The 26,750-nt window shown below is 36.7% G+C and overlaps 2 protein-coding genes across 6 annotated transcripts in view; one reads left to right on the top strand and one right to left on the bottom strand.

Annotated features, from left to right (window-relative positions):
- Window positions 1–902: 902 nt before the first annotated feature.
- LOC308696619 (nicotinamide/nicotinic acid mononucleotide adenylyltransferase 3-like) lies at window positions 903–19,338 on the bottom strand. 5 transcript variants are annotated; one of them, XR_014030854.1, is made up of 8 exons: window positions 19,253–19,335; window positions 17,621–17,763; window positions 15,746–15,929; window positions 12,752–12,825; window positions 4,956–5,134; window positions 2,513–2,614; window positions 1,524–1,630; window positions 976–1,388 (listed from the first exon to the last, which is right to left on the bottom strand). XR_014030854.1 is itself a non-coding variant. In XM_081375478.1 (7 exons), exons 2-7 carry the CDS (start codon window positions 17,727–17,729, stop codon window positions 1,580–1,582), a joined length of 699 nt encoding a protein of 232 aa, XP_081231604.1. In that variant the 5' UTR covers window positions 17,730–17,763; window positions 19,253–19,338; the 3' UTR covers window positions 903–1,579. The 5 variants fall into 5 exon arrangements, 3 of the variants coding, with proteins under 3 accessions (XP_081231604.1, XP_081231605.1, XP_081231603.1); XM_081375478.1 differs by having other exon boundaries at window positions 903–1,630; window positions 19,253–19,338; XR_014030855.1 differs by lacking the exons at window positions 976–1,388; window positions 1,524–1,630; window positions 2,513–2,614; window positions 4,956–5,134 and adding exons at window positions 7,491–9,086; window positions 9,141–9,639 and having other exon boundaries at window positions 19,253–19,327.
- A 5,787-nt stretch (window positions 19,339–25,125) lies between these two features.
- The window catches only part of clstn2a (calsyntenin 2a), a 232,778-nt gene continuing 231,153 nt past the window's right edge, over window positions 25,126–26,750 (top strand). Inside the window, exon 1 of the mRNA XM_081375476.1 lies at window positions 25,126–25,389. Within this exon, the coding sequence (XP_081231602.1) occupies window positions 25,317–25,389 (73 nt within the window). The 5' untranslated portion in view covers window positions 25,126–25,316. The remainder of the gene's footprint in view (window positions 25,390–26,750) is intronic.

The raw sequence follows: 26,750 nt of genomic DNA, 5'->3' as shown, positions 1-26,750 counted from the left end.
AAGCCTACAGAAGATTCCCTGCTTTTTGAACTCGTAATTGACTCACCGAGAGCTTTCAGGTACTCATTAGAGTTCTAAATTGAGATCATTTTCCAATAGCTGTTGTAATCATCTGGCATTTTGGATTAGAGTGTGAAGATTCTTTGACACTGGTGAAAATTTGAGGAGATTCAGTGCCGCTGCTTTTCTTCAAGATAATGTCTGCATCAATTCCTACATTACAAGTCCCAAATCCAATTAGAAATGATAAGTTCATCATCAGGTAAGGTAGTGTCTTTGTTAAAAGAGAAATTCTATTTCCCTCCCACGATTATGACCTATACAAGTTAATTTGGACCTAAGAATGGTTAATTTCCTCTGAAGGTACAAGGGATTTTTAGTAAGTGTATATCATATGTTTTCACGTGTTGATAAATGTGAAACAGCATAAAATGTATTATTTTGCTTGCATAATCTGTCTCTGGTTTATAAGTTCAGAGTGTGCTAGACACGGCCCAGGTTACTAGTACAAACAGATCACTATTTTAAGTAAATTAAGACCCAAACAATATATTTGGAGCCATTAGCATGAAAAAAGGAAGTGGATGCTGAGTGGACTGCCAATGTGGGGAACACATTTTTAGCTAAAAGGAACACCTGGCAGGAAGCCGGTGATAGACTCTGGGCCAAATTTGGAAAATGAATGACTGCACAGACTTAACCGGTCGGCGGTCTACAGTTATCAACACACTGCCAATTATATGCCTTTTGTTTTCTTCTTAAGTGGATGTAAGTGTCCTGCTTTAGTTCCCTTAATATTCATGTAATACTTCAGAACCGGTGAAGCATTTCTCAGCAATAATGAAAAGTGAACATGCCAACCGGGATTTTTCAAAACACACACAAAACCGGCAGCTATATTTAATTTACATTCCAGCTGGTATGCCTTTATTAAACTAGTGTGTGGATAGAAAGTTCAAACGAACACATTAAGATGCATATGAACAGCAGAACGCAAATCGTTTCTCTTTATTTCGCTGATTTATGTATTCTTTTGTGTGCACAGTCACAGAGGCATGATGGGAAGGAAAGCAAAACCCTGCCATACTCAGAACCCAAGAGACTGACAGACTCTTCAATCAGAGCGACAGCAGCCGGGCGGCACTGCGACTCGTCACATCATTTTTCCTTCAGCACATCCTCTCTGGAGTCTAATTACTTTTATGTACACAGAAGCTCCCAATCTGAGGACTGTTTTTGTTGCGTCCAAGACAATATCCTGACGCACCTGCTGTTTGATTGTTCACTTATAGTGCAGCTTATCCCAGTGTTCTCTATACCACTAATGTAAATAACATCTAAATGACAAGCGGCAGCACCTACGAATGAATGTCGCTGGAGATCTTCCTCTGTGAGGATCAGAACAAACAAGCACATATAGATTGTGACAGACTATCACAGAGGGTGTTTGACTGGTTTTCACAATAGCAGAGATGATGGTGCACACAGACAGATGTTGGATGTTGTGGCAGGAGTTTATATACTTTAAATTGCTGGGGTTTTCTGGATCTCTTTGCCAGTGTTCAGTGTCGGTACAGGTTTAAGCCTTTTTGAAGACCTGTTTACTCACAACCCCGGCGGCTCTCAGCTCCTGCAAGCAAAGAAAACATACTTAAAGGAAAAGTTGACCTAAATATGAAAATTCTGTGACTCACCCTCATGTCATTCCAAAACCGCATGACTTTCTTTCCTCTTTGGAACGCAAAAGATATTTTGAAGAATGTCTACAATGAAAGTCAGCAGGGTCTTGTGGACAAAAACACTGAGACTTGATTCTAAATATCTTCTTTTAGTAAATCATGTACATAGGTTTAGTTTCTGCTAGAATTCCCTAACAGTGGTCTTTATTTTAGCACAATACAACAATGTACAGTACCAGTCAAAAGTTTGGAAACATTACTATTTTTAATGTTCTTGAAAGAAGTATCTTATGCTCATCAAGCCCATTCAACACATTAAAAATAGTAATGTTTCCAAACGTTTGACCTGCACTGTGTATAATTTTCAACCAGATGGTGTCACCAATGTCCAGTTATTTGGTAACGCTACAGAAACGCATAAATGAGCTTTGGTTTATTATGCATGATCAAACGCACAGCTGAAGCCAAACATCTGTTGTTATTACCTCCACCCATCATATTCCAGTCAACTTCATTTAAAAATCCTATCAAATCATAATGATAGTTTTTGATCCCCATTAGAATTATTTAAAACAAGTTCAAATGTATTATAATAATCAGTCTGTCAATGCTGTGCTTTTTCAGGTGCATCATCACGGGGATGAAAGTTTTGAGATTTGAGAATAGCTCTTCCCCCACCATCTGCCGCGCAGCCTAAACAGTTTCAGAGATGCTGTTCTGCATATGCCTTCAGCTATATTTCTGATATTATACAAGATGTATGCGAAACTACCATTCCTGATAGGGAATACCATCAAGGATGTTACAAATGAAATGCATGAGAACTGGCCTACCAAGTGTAGTTCATCTCCCTCAATCCAGTGGGTCCAACCCCTCCCCTCGATCTCTCCTTTCTGCACACACACCAGTTTCTCTCCATCCCAGGTGATAGTGGTCTGTAATGCATAACAGAGAAGGTGATTTATTTTTAACCTACACAGATACAGCAAAAATACACACTTGCATTAGGACTGCAAAGACACAGGCAAGCAGAGCAGATTTTGCAATAGCAGTTGGAGGAGAAAAGCACATCTATAAATTCATCGACACAAAGATAAAATTAAATTGGTCCAATGTTTGCAAAATGAGTTTGCACTGTGATTACATGCTGCACAAAGAGAAGTATGTTGAAAAGGCCTATTGGCTGGAATGAAAAGAAACAATGTCTGGCACTGTGTGGACTAAATGGGGCGAGTGATTTTTGTTCAGGACAAACCGGGTCACAACATATTTACTAAATGATGTGTTTCAAGTGTTTTTTATTGACTGCGACTCCAAAACTTTTTTGAGTTATATCAAAAAGTGAACGTGAACAATGCACTGTTTTTTTTTAGAGGAGACACATTCACATCTAGTACAACACAACTAACAAATTGCTCATGCAATGCAAACTATAACAAAACTAAGAATACTTTGCATACGTTTATGTTCAGAACTCCATGCAGCTCCCGCACTGTTATTTTTTGGAGCGAAAAGGCAACCTTAGGGGTTAAAGGGATAGTTCACCCAAATATGAAAATTCTGTCATCATTTACTCACCCTCAAGTTGTTCCAACAGAACAAAAAAATTCATACAGGTTTGGAACAACATGAGGTTGAGTAAATTTTTATTTTGGGGTGAACTATCCCTTTAAGCAAGAAACAGATTATTATCTCTACATATCTGCAATTGTCTCATCACAGGTCTTAGATAAACCAAGTTTCTCCAAATAAAAGGAAAAGTGAGGGGAAAATGAAAGGAGAGAATAACGCTTCTTATTAGATTAAAGAGCCAATTATTGCTCTCATTTCACAGTTTTCCCTTTTCTTATTAGTTGAGATTGTGAACTGTAAATGACATGCACAGTTAGTGATTTTCAAGGGCAATGAAATTATACAAATGGCAACCTTATAAGAAAATTATTACTGATACTGGAATGTTATAATTTTGTGTGTGTGTGTGTGTGTGTGTGTGTGTGTGTGTGTGTGTGTGTGTGTGTGTGTGTGTGTGTGTGTGTGTGAAAATAGATCTAATATGCAGGCCCATTTGCAGGCATTTATTTAAAGGTAAGAAAAGAAACTTCTCAAAACTTCTGAGATTTTTTTGGAGAAACTTACTTTCAACATCTAGGGCCCTATCTTGCACCCAGCGCAATTGACTTTGTATACCAACGCATCATTCCTATTTTGCACCCGCGCAAAGCGCGCTTTTCCCTCCACAGAAGCACGTCGCTAAACTAGGGAATGAACTTGCGCTCCCTGGGCAGTTCAGCGCAAAAAAGGAGGCGTGTTCCGGCGCAAACGTTCCTTCATGCTATTTTGCAGGTTTAGAAAACAATTGCGCCACTAACCAGGAAAAAATAGTTTAAAGTCAGTGGCGCGTTGCGCATGTTATTCATATGCTATTTTAAGGGCGCATGCTTGGCCATAATCAAGTAGCGTGTGCACAACGCACATACACTTTGATTCTCTCATCTACACAGAAGCAGCAGTTTTCATTTTTGCAAATCATACATTATTACGATAGATAGATAGATAGATAGATAGATAGATAGATAGATAGATAGATAGATAGATAGATAGATAGATAGATAGATAGATAGATAGATAGATAGATAGATAGATAGACAGATAGACAATTTATTATAAAAGCATACATCTAGCTTACACATTTACCCAAATTATCATACGCCTTTTTAACCTAAGTTAATTTGGGTGGGTTTCTCCATCCCCAACGTCCCTGACGAAAGCGTTGCTCTCCTCGGCTGTGAACCGCTCCTGGCACGCGCCTGGCAAATCCGCCGTTACAATAGGAATCCGCTTTAGAAAAAGCGCGCCTGCTCTTAAAGGGAATGTGAGATGTCGCTCTGATTGGTTTATTTCACGTTACGCCCAAACCACACCTATGAATAATGAAGCTACTTCAGACCAACCCCTTTTAGATTTGCTGGCGCAAGAGTCATTTATCCCGCCGGGAAAATAGCAACAGCGCCAAGACCCGCCCACAAAGTTACTTGCGCTTTGCGCTTTGACACTTGCGTTTCAGATCGTTAAAATAGGGCCCCTAGTGTCTATACAAAGAGGCAGCATCGATGAAGAATCAAATGTGTAATGTTGCAAGTTCATCTTAAGTCAAATGGCAAAGTTTAGATAATGGCATTAAAGTTCTTTTGAGTTGTGCTTCACAATTAAAAAAATATATAAAGTATGCTTTTAAGATCTAAAGCCGCCAAGTGTTTGCCACGAAAGTTCGCTCACCATGCACTTCCTGTCGTCCACTCCACTCAGATCCTCCTCAAACTCCTGACCAACCACAAAGTCCATGTTGTAGTTCTTGAAGGTGCTAAGAGTCTTTATGATGAAGTGATCTCCATCCTGACTGATGTCTTTATCAGGCTTCAGCAGGGTGGCAATCTTTCTAATAGCTACATTTACATCTGGAAAAGAAAATTATACCTCATGTGAAAATGAGAATTTCCCTGGATACCCTTATAAAAAGGTATCCCAGGATAACCATAGTGATGGTTACAAATGTAAATAACTTGGTACTTCAACACCATGGTACTGAATGATTACCAGAGGCATGCACATGCACAATGTTATTTACATTGTAATCTGATTTTGTTTCCCTTAACAATTTACCATGATACACAGTAGGCTACATAGAGAATCTCACTTGAAAATTATTTAAATTAAAAACTTTATATTTGTTTCTATTTATGCAACACATAAATACTGGATCAAATATAATGTTTCTAAATTTGTGCAAGAAAAGTACATAATCTATTTTTAACTCTGATTTCATAATGTGTGCAATAGGGTGATAAATATGGTCAAATACATAAAAGAGAGAAAAATAAACTAACGATCAATCTGAGAAAATAGGTAATATCACAAAGTACATGGCATCTTGCTAAACTAATTTCCACATATTTGTTTTTGTTTATCTAACACTCTGGAGGTCTTCTGTCATTGTAGAACCAAAGTACTAAACTTGTTTACTTTTGTGCTATCTGAATGAATATCAAAAGCTAAATGGTCACAATCTTCTCTGTCAAAAATCACCGCCATTAGAAATGAATGGGTAACAAGAAAAATACAAAAATACAGAGCTATTTTTGGGGTACAATCTACGAATCAGCAACGATGAGGCAGTATTTGATAATGTCTATTTTTATCCAAATGCAAAACCTAGTAAGGAATTATGTCTGGTAATACTATTATAAGCAACTAGGGATTAAACACACCTATGTATGTTACAATATAGTGCTATACTGGCATCCAGTGCCATGCCATGATATTACACATTTATTCCAATAGATGGTGCAAATTTGCCTTCCATGCATTGAATTTAAAATACCTTTCGTAAAGGGTATATAATACCTTTAAAGGGGTCATCATCAACTGGCTTTTTTATATTTTTTATATTGTTGTCTGAGGTCAACTTATGACGTTCGCTTGGTTTTTACGTTCAAAAACATCAAAATGAATAAGTAATAGGCTATTTTCTACCCTGGTTTTGAGCCAAGCTCCTGAAACGATCGGTTTTATGGGCGTGCCGCATTGAAGACTTGGAAGTAAACGCCCACTGCTATGATTGGATAACAGTTTTGCATATTATAATAAGTTTCATGTAATGCGCGAATCGGTGGGCGGGGTTAAACAGGCAACGTTCAAGTAGGCGTTGATCTTCTTCTGTGGAGGAGGTGTTTTATACCCTTTGACGTCATAGATCCCCACTTTGAAAAACCTGTCTTTTGCGGTGCCTGGTGTCAGTAAAAGCTTTTATTGGACCTAACAAGCAAGTTTTCAGTTGTGAAACTTACAGGATATTCTTATAGTATGATGGCCTCTTATATGTCAAAAGCTCAAGGAAAATTAGATTTCTCAGTTCATCACCCCTTTAAGTTACTGTATTAATATTTGTACCATTTTACATAGAAATAAATGGTGCATAATCTAGAGCTGAATATGAAATAAAATACAAAATATTAAAGAATAAATATTATTGAAACAAAATAGCCTATATCCTATATTCAAATTAAAATGTTACACTATTGTGTTAAAAACAAGCGTTACTCCAAATGAGGAATAGGCTAGCAGAAGGTTAAGGATCTTAATGCTGTAAAACTCACCCAGAGCTTTCAGGTACTCTTCAAAGTTCTCGTTGGAGATCATTTTCCAGTAGCCGTTATAATCAGCAACCATTTCTGATAAAGTCTACTGACAGGGTTGTTCAAAGAAGATCCGATATCGCTGTATCTCTGCGACCAAATGCTTTTCATCTGAAAGAACCCCTTATTTAAAACGGTTATCATAATCCGACGATCTGTGAATTAAACTTTCTTATCTTGGATTATACTGTTATGGAAACAGTCTCTCCGCCCCTAAAGTTTGGACCGAGAGCTTTTTGTTTTGTTTTTTTCATCACGAAAACTTGGATACGACACCGTGCCATGTAATTACGTCACATAAACTCGGTGATCAAGAGCTGTAGAAAAGTGCAGTGAACTGGAACAGTCAGAGACCGACCGGGGCTAGTTGTCACAAGGACTGTCTCTCACATGGTTTTATCTAGATTATTTGTTAATTAATATGAATTATCAATACATTAAGTAAGTTTTGTTAGCCAAAACAATGCTTTTTGAACGTTACATATTTGCAGCTTAATTGTTTTGTTTCATAATTTTCAAAATGCTACCTAAATGATTATCATCTGTTCCATTGTGACCACGTACCCGATATAATGTGGCAACATGATGCTACTGATGCTAAAAACAAAACTCTTACTCATAACACTGAAAATGTTTTTTAATAAACAAAATAGCAATTTCGGTTCTCTTAGATTCACTCACACATAAAATACAGCTCTTTTTTAAATCTTTTATAGTTACAGGTGATTAACATTTATTCCATAGATTGTGTTTATACATCTGTCTTATTTGTTTGTCAAATTTAAGAAAAGTATGTTTTGTGCTTGATAAAAGATTGAACTCAATTGTCACTCCTTTCCTCTGCCTGATGCTTAGCATCTTCTATGCAAAGCAGGGGCCATCTAGACGAGAGGGACTGCTTCTGTTGAATTAATTCCTCCAGCTTTTCTTTTGAGACAGCATGAACAAAGGCATTCTTTTAAAACAAACTCCACACTCAAAGACTGTCAGCAGGAGGGCTTCAACATAGCCAAAAAAAAAAAAAAAACCACACTTACAGCTACTAGTTACTAGCTACTAAAGCTACAGTTTGAGCCAGAACACACTGTTGGTGATACAAGGACAAAAAGAAATTATTCAGATAGACATCACTTCAAATATCCCAAACCATATTCTTCTATTTTATTTTGTCAGAAACTCTTTTCCCCCCACCGACAAAGCTTGATGAAACGTCTTTAGGGACCTGACAACATGAATGACGCTTTCTGTGCAAATGGAAATGGAAGAAGCAATGTTTGCTCTCCAAAGTGTAAAGGCTCTGTTATTTATCTTCCTCATGACATTCAGCAAAAGTCAACAAATCTCAGACCTGCTGAACATGGACCTACAGCTCTGCAGTGATCTGGCAAATCTAACTCCTGCAGAGAGAGGATAAATTTCTAAATCCCTCTCCACACATTACACTAGGAAACCATGGTCATGGATAATGCTCACATTATACAAGACAAAATATGAAACTCCTCTAAAGCTGCTTTCACAGACAAGAGGGAATTTTAATCTTTTGAAACACATTTTGCTATTTTTTTGTGACTGGTGGTCACATTTAAAGTTGCTGGCCGAAATTTTGCGGGGCGAATTCAAATCAGAATCGCACAGATCCTAAAAAGAATCCATGTGATTAGGAGTTACGCGTGAGGGCGAAAAAGTTCCCCGCGCAGATTTTGATGCTCATACGGATTCGCCGCGCTGACCAACATAAAGACACTTGGTTTGAAAGTGACTTCCGTGTGTGCTGTGCTTCATACATCTCTACACTGAAATCACTGAAATTCAGCTAATGTGATCGCACCTTTTAAACGAAATTTCCTCCGGAAAAAAAGGTCCTCCGTCCATTACTAGTGTAGCAGAGAAGAGAAGTCAGTTTTCTGTTGGTCAACGTTGCAAATTCATGTTACCAACTTGAACTAAATGAGAAATCTGTGTGCAGAAATCTTTCGCCCTGACGCAATATTCCCGATTGAGTAGATTCCGACTGGATTTTGCGCGAGAAAATTCTTTGAACAATGGTACATGTGACCACACCTTAAAGGCCAATTCACACTGCACCGACAGAGGTGGATTGAACATGTTCAATTGGCAAAAACAAGCACCAACCAATGGCAACATATGCCGAGAGGTAACACACTGATCCGAAACCCAGACAGCAACATAATGTCGGCCCAGATCCGGCCCACATCTGGGCCTTGTGGAATCCACATGTACCAGATGTGGGCCGGATCTGGGGCGACACTATGTTGCTGTCTGGGAAGCGTCTGTAGCCATTGGTTGTCATTTGTCGGTATAGTGTAAATTGGCCTTTAGACCACCTCAGGCTCTGAATTCCCAAAGCCTACATCAGTCTTGTATTGCTTGCATGGCAAGAGGTCGTAGTTTAACGTCTTTGTTCTTCATCTCACTGTCTTGGGTATAAAGGTTGTGCTCTCTTATGTAATCAATGACAGAGTCTGGTAAAAGATATTTAACACTGTGGCCTCTACGTAGGGCTCGTCGGATCTCTGTAGCGCTGATCTCATTGTGTACCCACTCCCGAACCAGGAAAATGCTCTTCCGGTGCCTGGACAACAAGTCGGACTCATGTATAGCCCGGTCTGGCTGTAGGCGACCACGGCTCACGCAGACCAGTCCGAAGCGGCCCACCACCTCCTCTACATGATCGTCCATCCACAAACCAGGCACCTTAAACGTGTCCATGAAATCAGCTCCACAAAGCAGCTTCAACTGTGGGACATCTGTAGGGGGGGGGGGAAATCGATCACATTACTAGGGCTGTCACTTTTTTGAAAAAATCCTGTTCGATTTTTGAGACATAAGTGTTCATTGAATCGATTGAAAAATCGATTTTCCATGTCTAAAGACGTTTCCATTTTAAACGCCAAATATGGGGAAGTCCACGGACAACTAACAGGTATTAGGACGAACGTAAAGAGGGCGCTTGTGACGCGCACAAGTCAGCAAATTTTCCTGATGATTTATTGGCGTGAAGTTTTGTGCACAATGACAAACAGGAGTGCAACATTCTCGAAAAATAGCAGAGTGGACTGCCATAACATCAATGAAAAACATTACTGCAGTCTTCAACATGGCCGTGTTTACGGTTAGAAATGTCAAACAAATTTCGCCTACATAGGCGATTATAGACCGTAGCCCGAATCTGTATCTGTATGCATGAGACTGTCTGCATACCAGCAGAATTCACAGTTTAGTTGTAAAAAGAGACACATTATGCAGAAGTATAATTTGCTGTTATGTGTGTTTGTCAGAGCCTGCAGTTGCTGTGTGACGCGCGATCGCTGCGGGAGTATCGTGACAATCTGGACGCACACCGACAAAAGACCTTTAAAATTGATTCCCTATTTTTCCCGTTTTCGAAACTTGCGTTGGTTGGTACGATCGATTGTACAACCGATTTTCGAACATAAAGTGACAGCCCTACACATTACTGATTGTATATTATTGCCATTTTCATCTTTTCAATGTATTCAAAAGGTGATATAAGTAATGCTTCCTGTTTTGGAACCATTCAACTGTTATCAAAAAATGGAGCAGAAGGGCAGCAGCAGCATCTCATCATAATACTGTCAAAGTTGTCAAAAGGAGCGTTAGAAAACTGACAACTGCTTATGAAGCTGAATATGGTGCTTAACTTGAACGATGGCAGTGTGCAGAGCCTAAGGCTGTCACAGAGACTGACACGATAATTTAGAACACCTAAATCAGTGATATCTAAGAGATATTTTCGGAGTGCCAATCCATACAAAATTGCTCATTACAAAATTTTTTATTTATTTATTATTTTTTTTTTTTTTAATGAGTCTGTAATAAAAGGAAGCAAGTGCTTCTGAACAATATAAATGTGATTGCTCATTCACATCTTTCAAATTTCAATTTCAGTGTCATAATTTATTCACCCTCATGTCTTTTAAGACCTGTCATTTTTTTAAACTAAAATTAAAACTATTCAAAAATCATTTTTGATAAAAAATTAATAAATTAATTAATTAAAATTAAATTATTTAAATTAAATTATTAATTAATTAAAAAATTAATAAAATATAAATATTAGTTGAAAAACGTAAAATGAAAAATGTATTAAAGTTATACAGAAATATTATATATTAATATTATATATACTAAATAATAAAGGCATTCAATTCTTCTTATTAATATTATTTAAAAAAGACAAAAAATAATAAAAATGACAAACGCATATAAAAACCTTACTAAAAAAGAAAACTGATAATATAAAAATAAAAGCCAATTCAAAATATTAATAAATACTAGAATAGTCAAGTCAAGCCAAATGTATTTACACAGCACTTTATACAATGGAGATAAATAACAAATGGTATGCTGCAAAAATTCATCAACTTTGAAACGACTTCAATTCCAGCTTTAAAGCAGCACTACAAAAGGCAATAGTGTCAATATTAACCTTAATGCAGTGTCAATGGTGACAATTAGTAGTATTATTAGCATTTAATTATTAAGTAAAATAGTATAAGTATAATAACAGCATCTGCAGTGATGGAGCAATACTATACAGTCCCAACAAAATGTGTCAAATTATCATAACCTTCTGCATCCTCCCTAACCTAGAACTCTGGAATACCGTCAATTACACTGTGGAAAAAGCGTTCAGCACTTAAGATTTGCATCTTTCCTTTAATGTAACATTTGCTAATACAATCCAAACACAATGTTTAGTGAATTTCCCAGTCTTTCAAAATGTTATGGTGGCTCAAAGCATCCCACGCACAAAATTATATATTTGAAACCGGCAGAAATCTCACTTGTTCTTTTCTCAATGCTTCATTAGAAATCATTTCATGGCCAGCAATGCTAGGGCTAGACCTCAGCAGTGATATTTACAGCATATGAAAGAATCAATAGTATGCTTTTAACTCTAATTCTTTCTCTATAACATGTGTCAGAGAGCTGGCTTTTGTTTAATCAGACATGAATGGCAGGGGGCAGGAAATGAACCTCGCAGGCCCACTAAAGCTCTTTATTTCTACTCCACGTGACTAAACATTGACATGGGGCTGGGGAAATACCACCCTTTTCATACTTATTCTAATAATGCATACATTCAAGTAAAACACAGTTATTAAAAGCATTGTGCACATTTTAATACAATCACTAATATTTCCAGAAAATCATAAATGGCTTAATTCAGCAAGCGCCAAATTTCTCTGAGTCACCTAAATTGGTCTTGCATGAAGGCAATTTTAATAAAAAATGATCTCTGTGATAATTCAACATCTGAAAAAGTCAGAGTCACTTTTAGGTTAATTCCAACTGATGTGTTTATTTACTGTATCATTGTAACAGAAGGATGAGGAGGAGTTCCTTTATGTTATCTTCAGTCTACTGTCAAGCAAAAGAAAATACAGATGAAATGAATGGTATCAGAACAAAAGGTTTGCAAAGAATCAAGGAATCCAGTGAAAGGTTTTTAAGATAACAGGGTTTTTCGTGTGCTTGTGTTCTATCATTCTTGGCACTTGTCTTGTTTTAAAGTTGTCCTGGCTATTAATCTCAGCTTCATTAATAGTCCGAGCACGCTTGCCTTAAGCCCAGTCATCCCGTGGAGGGTATTAGACTTCATTAGCATGCACCTCTAACAACACCCCCCAAATAAAAGCACTTTTGAAAAGAGGCCTTGTGCTGGCCAGAAAGAAGACAAAGGCCTGTTTTAAATGCACCGGACTTATCTAAAGTGATTAGCAAAGACAGAAAATGCTCTGTTAGGCAAGAGAGGAGGCTTAGTAGAAACCGAATTGTGTGGAGAGGTTTCTGTGGCAATTTACAAAGACATACTGAGAGGTGGGCGGGGCTTACCAGAGGCTGGTTGCTCATTTGTGGGCGGGTCCTTGCTGTGGTGGTACTGAGCGGCTATGTGGCCATAGTGGTACCTGTGTTTAGAAACAAACAGCAGATAAGCAACAGAGAGCATGAATGGCCATACTGTTTAGGTAATCAGCTTATGAACATGGGAGAGGCTTTACATTCTCACTGAATTACATGAGCCTATAGATTTGCATCTTAACTTAACCAATCTCTCACAGGAGGCTTTAATCAGCTTTGGTGTTGCGAAGGAGTGTGGAACCATTACAAGGAGATAATTATTAATCTATATATCGCCCACATGCATGTGAGTGTTTAATGTATAAAGTGAATAGTGGACTTTAGGGTATAAGAACTTTTATAGTGAACCGACCTGGGTTTTTCGTCATTCAGAATTGAATTGCGAATGCCTTTTAAAGAATTTGAATTGAGGTAGCCAAAAAAAAAAAAAAAAAGATGCATTTCTGCATCTAAATTTTAAAGTAATTTGAGTGTTTATAGGGTAGATGAATGGATGTATGGACGAACAGACGTATGGACTGATAGATGGCAAAGCTGAATTTTCAGCATCATTATTCCAGTCTTCAGTGTCACATGATCCTTCAGAAATCATTCTAATATGCTGATTTGGGGCACAAGAAATATTTCTTCTTATTATTATTATCAATATTGAAAACAGCTGCTGCTTAATATTTTTTCAGGATTCTTTGATGAATCTTGCTGAAAACAATAAATAAAAATGTTCTGATCCCAAACGTTTGGATGGAAAACGGTTAGATGAAGACATATAGATGAATTTTTCTCCTCTACAAATAGATCATTGTTTCTATGTGAAGGATACAAGCAATGTTTGCAACAGCCTTTTCATAATGAGTGTACCTTAAAATGCTCACTGGGTTTTAGAACAGAGCCTGTATGGCACAATGTCCTTTAAAATAGCGAAAACTCAACTAAGTAATTCAACACATAGGTCAAACTGCAAGGGCATATAAGCAATTGTGTATTTCATCCAGTTCTGCCAGGTAGTAAATTACGAACCTAGAAAGATAAAGTCCTGGCACGGGCCCCTGGCGCAAGAGCAGCCATCCTCCTCCCTGGCATCTGAGTATTAATTAGCCACCTAAGGGCACAGCTAACAATTGCCATAAAAAAATTTGAGTACCCAGAGGGATCCTTAAAAAGTCTCTTGTTACTATCTGAGGGTTTCAAGAGGAGGAATGGCCCATCAAGGTAAATAGAGGGGACAAGAATTTGGCATGGGTACAAAATGAAAACCACTATAAGACAAATACTAAAGGGTGACAGGGTGTCTCATATTTTCTGTGGCAGAATCTGAGGAGAATGGAAACTGTGGCTGTTATGATGGACAGCCGGGCTGGAATGAGTCACGTCAGTGCCTGGCTATTTGATATATCATACACAGGGAATTTAAGGATTCGGCTCCTATAAAGTTTTGGCTTTAGCTCAGCTCAGATGTTTCAAAGATGACAGTGAGTTTGTAAAGCCCTTCATAGAGGGTAATGCAAGGTGAATTCACATATAAAAGCAACATATTATGAAGATAGAACGGCACATTGCACTGTATAAATTAGACTTCTGGGAATTCATATGTGAGATATAAGACTCTTTAAGTCCTAATGCTCACCATCAGTTCATTAAAGTCAACATCATGTAACTGTATGGCGTATCATTAACTTCATATTATTTGATATTAATAACACCAGTATATTTAAATTTTGAAGTAAAGAAAAAAGGCAACTTTTCTACATTTACAATTACATTAATGCATTTGGCAGATGCTTTTATCCAAAGCGACTTGAATTGCATTTCAACGTACACAATTTACATTCTTATCAGTTCTTGCTTTCCCTGGGAATCGAACCCATGACCTTGGAGTGGCAAGGTCATGCAAGGTCTTGCTCTTTCTATCATCAAAGATGACTCTAGCTATAAACCTCTGAGCATTTTCTGGGATAATGGAGGTATAATCAGCATCTGTCAAAACCAGTTAATGCTTCCTTTACAGTAAGTGTCCCAGTTGTGTTCAAAGACTACAAAAAGTTTCTCGTCTTGCCAAACTTTTGACAGGATAAATGATTCACATTAGTCATGGTAAGAACCATATATATATACAGTGCTATGCATAAGTTTAGACACCCATACTAAAGTTGACTAAAAAGAGGAATAAAAAATAATCTTTTGGAAACTGAACTTAATGCCTTAATTTAAAAAATTAGGAAAAATCCAACCTTTAAGGAAACCAATTTTCTTTGTGAATGAATAATGTATCGTAAATAAATAAATATTCTTCCTTAAAATACAGGGTGCATAAGTTTGGACACCCCTATGTTAAATTCCCATAGATGCAGGCAGATTTTTATTTTTAAAGGCCAGTTACTTCATGGATCCAGGATACTATGCATCCTGATAAAGTTCCCTTGGCCTTTGGAATTAAAATAGCCCCACATCATCACATAGCCTTCACCATACCTAGAGATTGGCATGGTTTTATTTCAGTTAGCCTAATAGCTGGTTTGATTTGCATTGAGAGATGATCTTATGGAAAATACTCCATGCCAATCTCTCGGTATGGTGAAGGCTATGTGATGATGTGGGGCTATTTTAATTCCAAAGGCCAAGGAAACTTTATCAGGATGCATAGTATCCTGGATCCATGAAGTAACTGGCCTTTAAAAATAAAAATCTGCCTGCCTCTATGGGAATTTAACATAGGGGTGTCCAAACTTATGCACCCTGTATTTTAAGGAAGAACATTTATTTATTTATGATACATTATTCATTCACAAAGAAAATTGGTGTCCTTAAAGGTTGGATTTTTCCTAATTTTTTTTAAATTAAAGCATTAAGTTCAATTTCCAAAAGATGATTTTTTATTCCTCTTTTTAGTCAACTTTAGCATGGGTGTCTAAACTTATGCATAGCACTGTATATATATATATATACATATACACATACATACATATTCACCTCATGGTCACCACAGTCTCTGTCCAATCCGCCTGCTGGCTCTCCCAGTCATCTACGGAAACCCAGTCAGAGCTCTGCAGGGCCAGTCTTGCCATAGCAAGTCGGTGTTTCGAAGCAACAAGGCCCTGTTTACCATAACTATCACCGACAGGAGATACAATTCCACCCACCACCCGATACAGACCTGCGAGATAGAAAAAGGCAACATATCTGACCCAAATTGAGTCAAATACATCATTATGAGATGTCACATTTAAAGCGTACCACAGTTCGCTTAATTTTTCGCGAGGTGTTATTTTGATTCTCTTAAGCTATGGTAAAGAGACATCCAATTTTGCATTGTGTGTTTGTGCATTTTGCGGATGGAACAATGAGGGGAGGGATGTGCTTGTTTGGGTTGATTTCACATATCAATAGTGTTTCTCAGAAATGACTTACTGCACCTTTAATGCATCTGCCTTAAAATGTAAATCAGTGGCTTATTAAATAGACGTTGATTCCTTTTCTAAGTGCGACAGCTCTACAAAAGTCATTGCACACAAATTAACACAAGCTTTGCATACACAGGCAGACTCTAATGAGTTGCTGAATGCTTAATGTTGTAATGCCTTCATTTTGCATAGTCAAGATGATTTCTCATCAGACTACAATTGTTTTTGCATTTTCTCATTTAGCTGTATGTGCAAGACATTATAAAACAGAATTTATCAATGCAATTAATTAAAAAGTCAGTTTTAATCTTTCATAAAAATGGCAATAAACCACAAACAAGTTTCAAGACACTCTTGAGGTAATATAATACGCAATGCAAGCTATTTGGCTACTTGTCAAGTTATTTCTGCAAGTCGTTTTTGGAGTACACTGCGTACAGTAAATAAACACGAGCAAAAATGTCAGTGTGCAGCACCATGTCGAGGCTGTTGAGAGGAGTGGTTATACCATGTCTGTACTGTAAGCTAGCGGTGCAACACAACAAATTAATCAACACAACTTGAAATTCTTGCTTGCATTGTAGACACAGTGTTACAGCTGCTACAAAGCCTTTTTTGCTGGTAAACTTTGGGTATTAGCTTATGCAAGCACATTTTCACATGTCAACTAACGCAAAAACACTGCTAAGAGCATTAAACATACACACTTTGCATTTGTCGCTCATTCCTTACAGCCTTATACAATGGAAAGCCTATTTTAGCTGAACTAAAATAAAATATTAGTTGAAAAACTTAAATGAAGTGAAAATGAAAAAACTTGATGACACATAAATAGCAATAATAAATGAATGAATGAATGAATGAATGAATGAATGAATGAATGAATGAATAAATAAATAAATAAATAAATAAATAAATAAATAAATAAAATAAAATAAAATAAAATAAAATAAAATAAAAAAAAATCAGAATTCCAAGACTTAAACTTGTGATTCTGTGGTGATTCGTGTTTTTTTTTTTTTTTTTTTCTCGGTATGGTTCATAATTGCAAGTTTACATTTTTTATACTTTTTTCTTTTCTTTTTTATATATTCTAACTTTATAAACTCACAATTGTGAGAAAATGTCTGAATTGTGAGATATAAACTCAAAATTGCAGCAACATAACCAAGTAACTGAAAAGTAAACTAAAATGAACAGGAAAAATAAAAAAATAAAAAGGTAATTCAAAATATTATTAAAGCTATAATAAAATAAAAAATAAAAAATCTCTGATTTAGACATACTTCAGACTTAGAATTAAACAAAAAACTAATCAGAATGCAGTTATAACAACATAAATCACTTCAATGTGACAGGCTCAGAGGGACAGTGAAAAGGAGGCCAGCTTTGGCCTGATAACAGGTGATTGCCAATTTTAAGTAAATGAACAGTTGGCACCAACCTGTCTGGTGCATGTGGTCTCTGGCCAGCTCAAACAGACGCATGTGCTGGTGGGTAATAGGGTTGAAGGAGCCACAGGCCAGCAAAACCAGAGGAATACGGCCAGCCATTTCAGTGTCTCAAACCATAGTATTCTGGATAACACTACAATAAAGAAAAACCTTAATCACAAAGCAGCAAATATTTGCAATATGAGCACAGAACTAAATGCTTTGCTATGAAATGAAGTACTAGGCCTATAGTATTTCGGAACAAATTATGTGATCTATGCATATTCAAGACAATCTATAATGTTCACACTATAACCAATGAGGGATAAACATACAACGCAATATTTAATACCAAATAAGTTACAGTAGTATGCCTGAACTGGACTTTACTCTCTCTGCAATGAATTAGCCTCTGGATTATTGATTATTATGTAGTAAGGGGACCAGATTTCTAAAATGTAAACCTTTCCTAGTTCAGTGGTCAAAATATCACTTGTTATTATATATGAATTATATAGGGACATTGTTTTTGTGTTTTAATTCCTATACTATTATTCTAAGTAATAATTATGATGATGTTTTCAGGTCAACCTGACTGGATTTAATAGACTACATTTCATAAAAAAAATAATAATAAAAAAATATGAAAAATAGTAACTCTTGCAAATAGCAAAACAGTATTGTATTATATTATAACAACATTATGACTTTATGTTTAAATGTGAATCGTCTTATTAGGCTAATCATGATGTTTATTTTGTATGTTAATGTATGTGATGTATGTTAATGATGTTGTCAAAAACATTTCTGAGGAATCCCTCATTGATCACTGAAAGGCTTTAGTTTAGCTAAATGTAAAACACGCTTATAGATAGTTTTGTAAGCATTGGACTCAGCATTCAATTTTCTTTGTGCCAAAGTATACAGAGCAACAAGTGCAAATTACACACTGGACAAGGCACACTTAGTTGACAAAACTACACTGTCTAAACCATACTCTGTAAACATACACCTATTATTTATTAAAATAGGTGAATAGATGGTGAATAGATGGACGGATGGATGCAGAATATATAGTGTAAATTCCAGAAAATAAAAAAAAACCAGCAGTGACATGTGTAGGGCTTACAGAATAGGGAATAGGCAAAAAATAGCACATAACACAATAACACAAAATAACACAATGTGACAAGGTCAAAATAACCAAACAAGAACACATAATGTGACTTAAAAACACAAGTATAAAATAAATCTATAAAAGCTGGTCATGTGATTAAAAAGATATAAGGGAAGAGATATCAGGTTATTGATATAGCCTACATACTTTGATATTGAATGAATACTATATTCAATTCATGTTCCATGAAATTTACATAATACTTCGACGTTCTAGGCACTAACAGTTACCATATCCAAAACATAAGGAAAAATGAGGATAGTACAGTTTGGAGAGCAGCAAAATCACTACAGTAAAATGAAGTGGTTAAACTTAAGAGCTTCCAGTACAGTAAACTCTGTTTAATTTTTAATTAGGGTTAGTGCATTTTTAAAACGGATTTGAAACCTATTTATTTAATTTACGAGACAGCTGCCGTTATCTAATAAATATACAACCAAACAAAATGTTTAAGGTAAATGTGTACCTCATCCAAAGATCTCCAGCAAGTTTATGCAAATGCTACATGCTATATCGTTAGCCGTATGTTACACTATTAATGTCCCCCAGAACATTGAGATAGAAAAACACAGTTCCTATCTACAGGGCGACAGCGGCGGCCACTAGTGGCGAAAACAGAAGAAGCCAGTACATTCAATAAGAAAGAGACTATTGATTTCACACTGCATTTAATCATAATGACCGACCTCCTTTGCTCTAACTGTATCTTTAATGACAAGGACTCGTTCAAAGTCAAATGATATGAACTGTCGGTTCTTAATCTGATGGAGCAAGTCTTGTGGATGATTAAAGTTCTCAATGGGCACAATTCTGAAAGCAAGGCGATCTTAAAACACTCTATTATCCCTTTTAAGACCTAATATGAAGTGAATTATACTCATGTGGAACTGAGATTCTGTACATTACAGACTCTAATGGGGCGCAAAAGACATTGCTAACGACTCTATTGAAACAGTTACTCCATAGTCTAAGGATATAGATATACATCCACCTTCACTTTTTTCCATTCTAGCCTTTCATGCATTATGTATTACCTTTTTAACATAAATATCTAACCTGCGGGAGAGAGAAAAAAAGCTTTTCTAATCACCCTTCAAGGGGCCTTTCTGTTGCCCTTCAGAAAGGCACTTTGCACAAAACTACCCTAATTATAGCTACTAAAGGGGAAATGGGCTGTAAAGATCCATACTTTGAGCTGCTCTAGCTAATGTGACTAATGTTGTGCCACACGAATGGAGTCATATTCTTTGTATTGCATCATGCAGAGGTGATGGGCTTATAACCAGACCTTCACAATGTCATCTGGCCTCTTTGAGGTCTGCATTTTTGCATCATGTATGCCTACAGATTGATCTGCCTTAAAGTACAATATTAAACAAGAAAATCTCACAGCACAAATCAGTCACCTATAGGGTTGCCATGAGAATGTCTATGACCGTCTCACACACTCCTTTGCAAGGCGACCTCAAGTAGTTTCTAGGCACAGTAGGCAGTAATTAAGCGCAGATGACTCTAGGGTGACCCCTCTTGGGAGGTAGGTAGTACTGTCACAGATACTGAGAACTCTCCAAGGTGCTGAAAAGATTGACTCCACGAGCAAATGATGGATTCGGAGTCTAACCGAGGCAGTGAAAAACACATAAAGCAAATAAAAAATGTAATATCTGTGGATGATGCATCACCTCCGCTGTGGATCCTAAATAAGTGATTCCTGCAAGAGAGGAGTTCAGACTTCATTTGAACAGATTGCTCTCATAAGATTTTAAATAGAATTGGAATTAATTATTTAGAGAGCTCCATAATAGCAAAAGACACAGCTAAGACACATTACAGCTATATTATGAGACTGGAGAGAGATGTGGGAATAAGACACAAAGATTGAATATCAATAATAAAAACAGGTACAGGCATATTTAACCTTAGAGTCAAGTGACTTGGAATGTTGATATAAATGTATGTACATATATTGAGAGTTTTATACAACAACTAGTTTCTGTCTTTGCATCTGATTAGTCTAGCGCTAGCGGCACTAGAAGTTTCACTGTCTTTTGCTTGTCTGTGTTTGTGCATTCCAGACAAGTGTTGTTATTAGCTAAAACGAAAACTATTAAAACTATTAAAAATTGAAATTGAAATAAAGTACAATAAATATTAGAAATAAATGGGTTTAAGCTGAATTATCCAACTAAAATGACTAAAAGTAAAACGGATATAAAATTAAATTTGTATAGAAATATGTATATATATAAAAGAAAAAAACATAACAAAAATACTAAAACTTAGTATTCCAGACAAGTGTTGTTATTAGCTAAAACGAAAACTATTAAAACTATTAAAAATTGAAATTGAAATAAAGTACAATAAATATTAGAAATAAATGGGTTTAAGCTGAATTATCCAACTAAAATGACTAAAAGTAAAACGGATATAAAATTAAATTTGTATAGAAATATGTATATATATAAAAGAAAAAAACATAACAAAAATACTAAAACTTAAAATAAATTAAAACGTAAACTGTAAATGTAAAAATAAAAGCTGATTTAATATATTAATAAATAGCTTACTATAATAGCAGGCTATATAAATAGTACTAAAATAACAGATGGTGTTCTCGAATTTTTAGTGACTCTGCAGGTTACATAGTAATGCCAGAAGGAGCCAGCAAGCGACTGTCTTTATAAGTGAACCATTGACTCATTCAGACAACCGATTCAATCAAAAACACTGAATGTGTTTTCAAAAAACACATTTTTCAAAAGATTTGTTCATTCGTTCGCACATTCAGAATAGAAACATCCCTACTGGGTGTTGCCAAGAAGGGACACAATAGCTGGCGATACTGTGTCTTTTATAAGTTACTCAATATCAACTTTCTGTTTATTGCTGAGTATATTATGAAGGCCTACATAACGATCAACATTACATATTTAGAAAGTGTAGTTGAGTTCGAGTTGGGATTATTGGTAGTCTGAACATATAGGCATATAGTGATTCAGAATTTAAAAACCATGTATTTTCATTGAAGTCGAGTACTTATATCCACATTTAGCCCATGGACCTTATTCACAGCAACGCCATCTTTGATTTTTAACGGGGATGAGATCAATGCTGTGAGGTCTGAAGAGACATACATCTCTTCAGTGGGCTGTACTGTTATTTCATGTGTTTTTGGATTGTTCTGCTGAAGAAAAACACTGCAAAATATCTTTCAGAGAAAGTAGACAAAAAAACCCAGACAATATGAGCGGTGGGAATTTATAAGTGATAGGAGCTTTGCTTTTAAAGCCGATGCCTATGAAAATAGGCCTTCGGTAAGTTTATCCCTCACAGCCTCGCTTTCATAGTAGGCCTACATGTCATGGCGCTGCTCTGAATAAGGTCTATTGTCTCCAATTTTGCAAGGTCATAGGTCATCGCCATTGGTGCAGAACTTCTCGCTCTAAAGCTTCGAACGTTGAACAAGTGACCATACGATGTTGTTGCTTCTGTTGATGTATTAATATCCTGCTGGTGGAGTAATTAAAGATCGCAATCCGAAACCGAGGATATCGCTGCAAAACTTAAGCGAAACTGTGTACATCATCCATAATACACTGGCAGCTAACCTGCTTCAGGGATTCTTCCCGTACAGAGAACTCTCTTTCCTCTCATGTCTGCTCTGTGCGGGATGTTTAGACTTGCAGATGCGCTGATAAAAGAGTGAAGAAGCTTTCACCTAGAGCAAATTTACTCAACAGAATGCATCCCCTGAAATGCAACAAGCCAAACGATTGGAATGAATGAGCGCAAATGTTTTTTCCAATCTATCAGCTGTGCAGGTAAATTAGGTTTCAGGAAGACTGGGGAAATAATATGGCATTTTAAACCAGCTCATTTTTTTTTTCTCAAGCAACTAAAACGATTATCAGAAATTCCCGCAGGCTTTGGCGAAATTGACATTTAACTAAGAAAAAATTGGGAATGAAATGAGCAGAAGAATGCGTTGTGGGTTAGAATTTTAAATGGATTTCTGAAAGTTTTCTTTCTCAATTGTGATGAAGCCTTTTTTTTTTAAAGACTGACTTTTACAAGCATTTATAATACCTCCTACTAAATGATTTCATTGTCTTGACCTGTCATATTAACATAACGCAGATCTTAATCTATTCATAATTAAGTGTTCTGCATTTTTTATAGCTCAGTATCTAAAGTCACATTATTTTCTATCATGATTTGTGTAGTATTTTAAATGTTTTAATACTTTGCCTACAGGAAGGTGTTATTTACTGTTTTTTGATATCTTTCATTGAACCGATGTAGCGCTCTCAAGAGAGTATAGGTGGAAATGAGAAGACCTTCAGTTCATGGCTGAACACTCATTAAAAGCTTTTCCATTCAACCTGGGCACATGGGAAGTCCACATTACACTTGCTCTTTTTTCACAGCAGCTGACAAACCTCACTTCACCTGAGGGGAAATCTTAGGTAGGCCATGAGAGTACAGACAACTTGAGAATACACTCGACATGTAAAGTGGTAGTTTTTACAGAAAAGAAGTTATGATTTAGGACACATATGGACCATATGTGTACTAAATCATAACCTCTTGATATGGTTAATGCATAGGAGGACACAGAAAGGTAATTTTCAAGGACAAACTGCATTTCAAATCAGTGTGACTTTTCAAAATGTAACACAATCATAAGAAATTCTGTTAAATTCCAAATGTGAACGAACAGCATGAAAATTGTACAACTTTGATTTCCGGCATTTGATGTACACTACGCTGTTAAAGGGGGGGTGGGGGGGGGGGGGGTTTCATGCATACTGAGTTTTTTACACTGTTAAAGAGTTGGATTCCCATGCTAAACATGGACAAAGTTTCAAAAATAAAGTTGTACGTTTGAAGGAGTATTTCTGTGCCAAAAATGCTCCTTCCGGTTTGTCACAAGTTTCGTAAAGTTTTTTTTCGAGTATGGGCATGTGTGACGTCAGATGGGGCGGAATTTCCTTATACGGGTCCTAAGTGCACTTCTCCCGGAAGGGCGCGCGCGCACCTGTAGACCAGAGCGAGAGAGCGAAAGCAGTACGCCCATCAAAGCGCTGTGCTCGGCTTTAGGGAAGTATTTGCCGGATTTGCAGATCGTCTAATGCTTAAGGATGGAGCATCCCAACGATAAAGGTTCACGGTCGTGCGTTGGAACCGCAGGCGGTGAGTAAAACTGCTTCAAATGTCTGTGTGTTGTTAGCTATCTGCGCGTAAGCACAGCAAGTAAACAGTGAACAGCGCTCGTGATTCTTTAGCTCCGCCCACACAGCACGCCTCCAGCCGCTCGTTTTTTTCCGGAAAGACTCGGTACAGCCTATCTTTCTTTTATATATATAATAAAACTAAATACTTTTTGGAGGTATGAAGGATGCAGTACCACTTTATAGGTACTCAAGATTAACATGAGTTTGACTGAAACTGAGTGTTTCACCCCCCCCCCCCCCCCCTTAAATATATTGATTAACGCCATATACAGGTGGTAAAATGCAAGGCTTTAAAAAATGAATGGCTTTTTAAGTATGGCTAATAAACATACAGTTAATAGACAGAGCACAGTTACCCACAAAGACAATACACCATCAGGGTAATACAGATTAGAACACTAAAATAATGTAATAAATACTAATTAAACATAAAATATAACATAACATAAAACACTTTAATGTACATAACTAATAAAAAAAGTGAATGACAACACACGCACGCACGCACGCACACACACACAGTATATATATATATATATATATATATATATATATATATATATATATATATATATATATATATATATATATATAGTTGTCTACTGAAAGTTGTTGTCTACTGAAAGTGTTTAATATTGTATGTTGATTTACAACCATGTTTTAGATACTTTTTACCATAGCCAATGAAATGCACAAACATGATGATATAAGCCATCAAGAAAAATTCCCAGCACTGTTGTTTTTGTTATTGTTAGTCATTTTTAATGTGCCTGGGAGGCACAGGACAACAGCTACCCACCTTGGGAGAAGTCTTGTCATTGGATTAAGATAATGATCATATCAATAATAAATGAGAAGAATGTTTTGATAAAATCATGCTGTGTGTTTACACTGTGCTGCCTCACACAAAATTCAATATTGAAAACTCATTTTAAAACGACCAATAAGCACAAATGTAAGCCAGTTTCTAATATCACATTTAAAGCATCAAAATATAAAATTCACCAGCATGGTATTCAAACAGGGCTTGAATAAATGCCTTATCATAGGTCAAGATTAATTGCTCGAGGAGTGACGTAGCAGCCTGATCCTTGGGGTTTAACTCGCGCAACGCGCAGACACACAGACCGCGTTACCTCGTGCGCTCGGACCGCGTCTCGCGCTGCTGGGAGTTCACTAGCGAGACTTCAGTTCACCGTCGCTCAAGGACAGATCAAGCGAGAGAGTTGTGTGTTTTTTTAGATTAACAGAGGAAGAATTAGGTCATCGCATTCTGTTCGAAGTGTTGGGCTCATCATGAAGATGTGCGTGATAACAGCGATGCTTTTCCTGGTGCTTTCCGGGCAGTGCGGCATCCTGGCTGGGAAAGGTAAGGCAGATCGGACAACTTGGAATGTCAGCGCATAAAAAGAAACGCATGGAGCAGTCTGTCAGATCAGTGACTGTCTTAGATCATATGTGATCAATTACTATCAGTTTGTAGAATTCACAGCGTCAACGACAGACTGAGAGTGTTTTACATTAGGTTGGCAACGCATTATGTCCTTAGGTAGTACAAGTTTGTCTTTCTTCTCCCCGTTTCTTAATTTATGGCACGAGATCATCATGTTTTCATTACTATAGGAAGATTTCTTACCACAATACAGACTGGGACTCCTATATTTACGTTTTCTCAGCATGATCGATGTTACAGCTATTTTCCTTCATCAATATTTCATTGACCTTTAAGGCACATTTCTACAGATCTTATCTGTTCTGTTCAATGACTGCTTAGTGCTTATGACTTCAAGAGCATAAAACATAAGCTTTTGCATTGCTCCCATAAAAAAAAAAAAAAAAAAAAAAAACTGTTAATGTGTTTTGGGAGCACAAACATTGAGAAAAGACATCTAATTGTGTCTCTGGGGCAGAGCTGAATATGGAGCAGCTCAGTTATTTGTTAGTGTACAAGTGCTTTAGATGATACAGTATGTGATAAATTACAGTTAGATTGGATCATGTGGACTGACAATGAAAGGCTGAGAGTGTCGTTTCAGGTTGGCAATGAATCTTTCCTTTTCGAGTATACGTTATTCCATGAAGAGTTGATAACTTGTTTTTCTATTTCCTGTTTTACATCAGCATGAGTTTAAAATGCACGATGACCCTTCTTGTAGGACACCTAAATAAATAAAAAAATCAAGCGTCTGTTGAGCAAGGTGGTGTGCAAGGTGATGTGCGTTGCATCCATTTAAGTAGTGGTTATGAAATACATCTGGATGTTAGAATGATTTATACAACTATTTTCTTAATGTGCCTCTGTAAGGTGACATGAATCAATGACACATCTCCATGTTTTTATGATATTTTGGTGTTGTGATATGGAAGGTGTCCCAAGTAGAGATTTTGTTAGGGAATATTGCTATTTGGTTGCTAAAATGTAAACTGACTGGTTTGTATGAAGCTTGGGTGATTCTCTAGTTCCCTAAGTTTCTATGACATTTTGATATGGACATATAAACCCTCTGCCCTTATGTCTGCCTAAGGGAATTTTTCTGGCCGTTGTCACCAGCCAGGCATACATCGTACATCCAATCCTTGATAAAAGTCATAGATCACCTCTACTCAGTAAGCTATCGTTCATTTTCGTTGCACAATGAGTTATGCGCTTAGGTTTTGGGTGAAAGAATAATACGTTTGACGAATAATAATAATAAAAGTGATGCTTTGCTGAAGCACTAACCAATAATA

Source organism: Scardinius erythrophthalmus (genome assembly GCF_964197995.2).
Source record: "Scardinius erythrophthalmus genome assembly, chromosome: 9".
NCBI classification, from domain to species: Eukaryota; Metazoa; Chordata; class Actinopteri; order Cypriniformes; family Leuciscidae; genus Scardinius; species Scardinius erythrophthalmus.
This window is presented reverse-complemented; position numbering and strand designations above follow the sequence as displayed.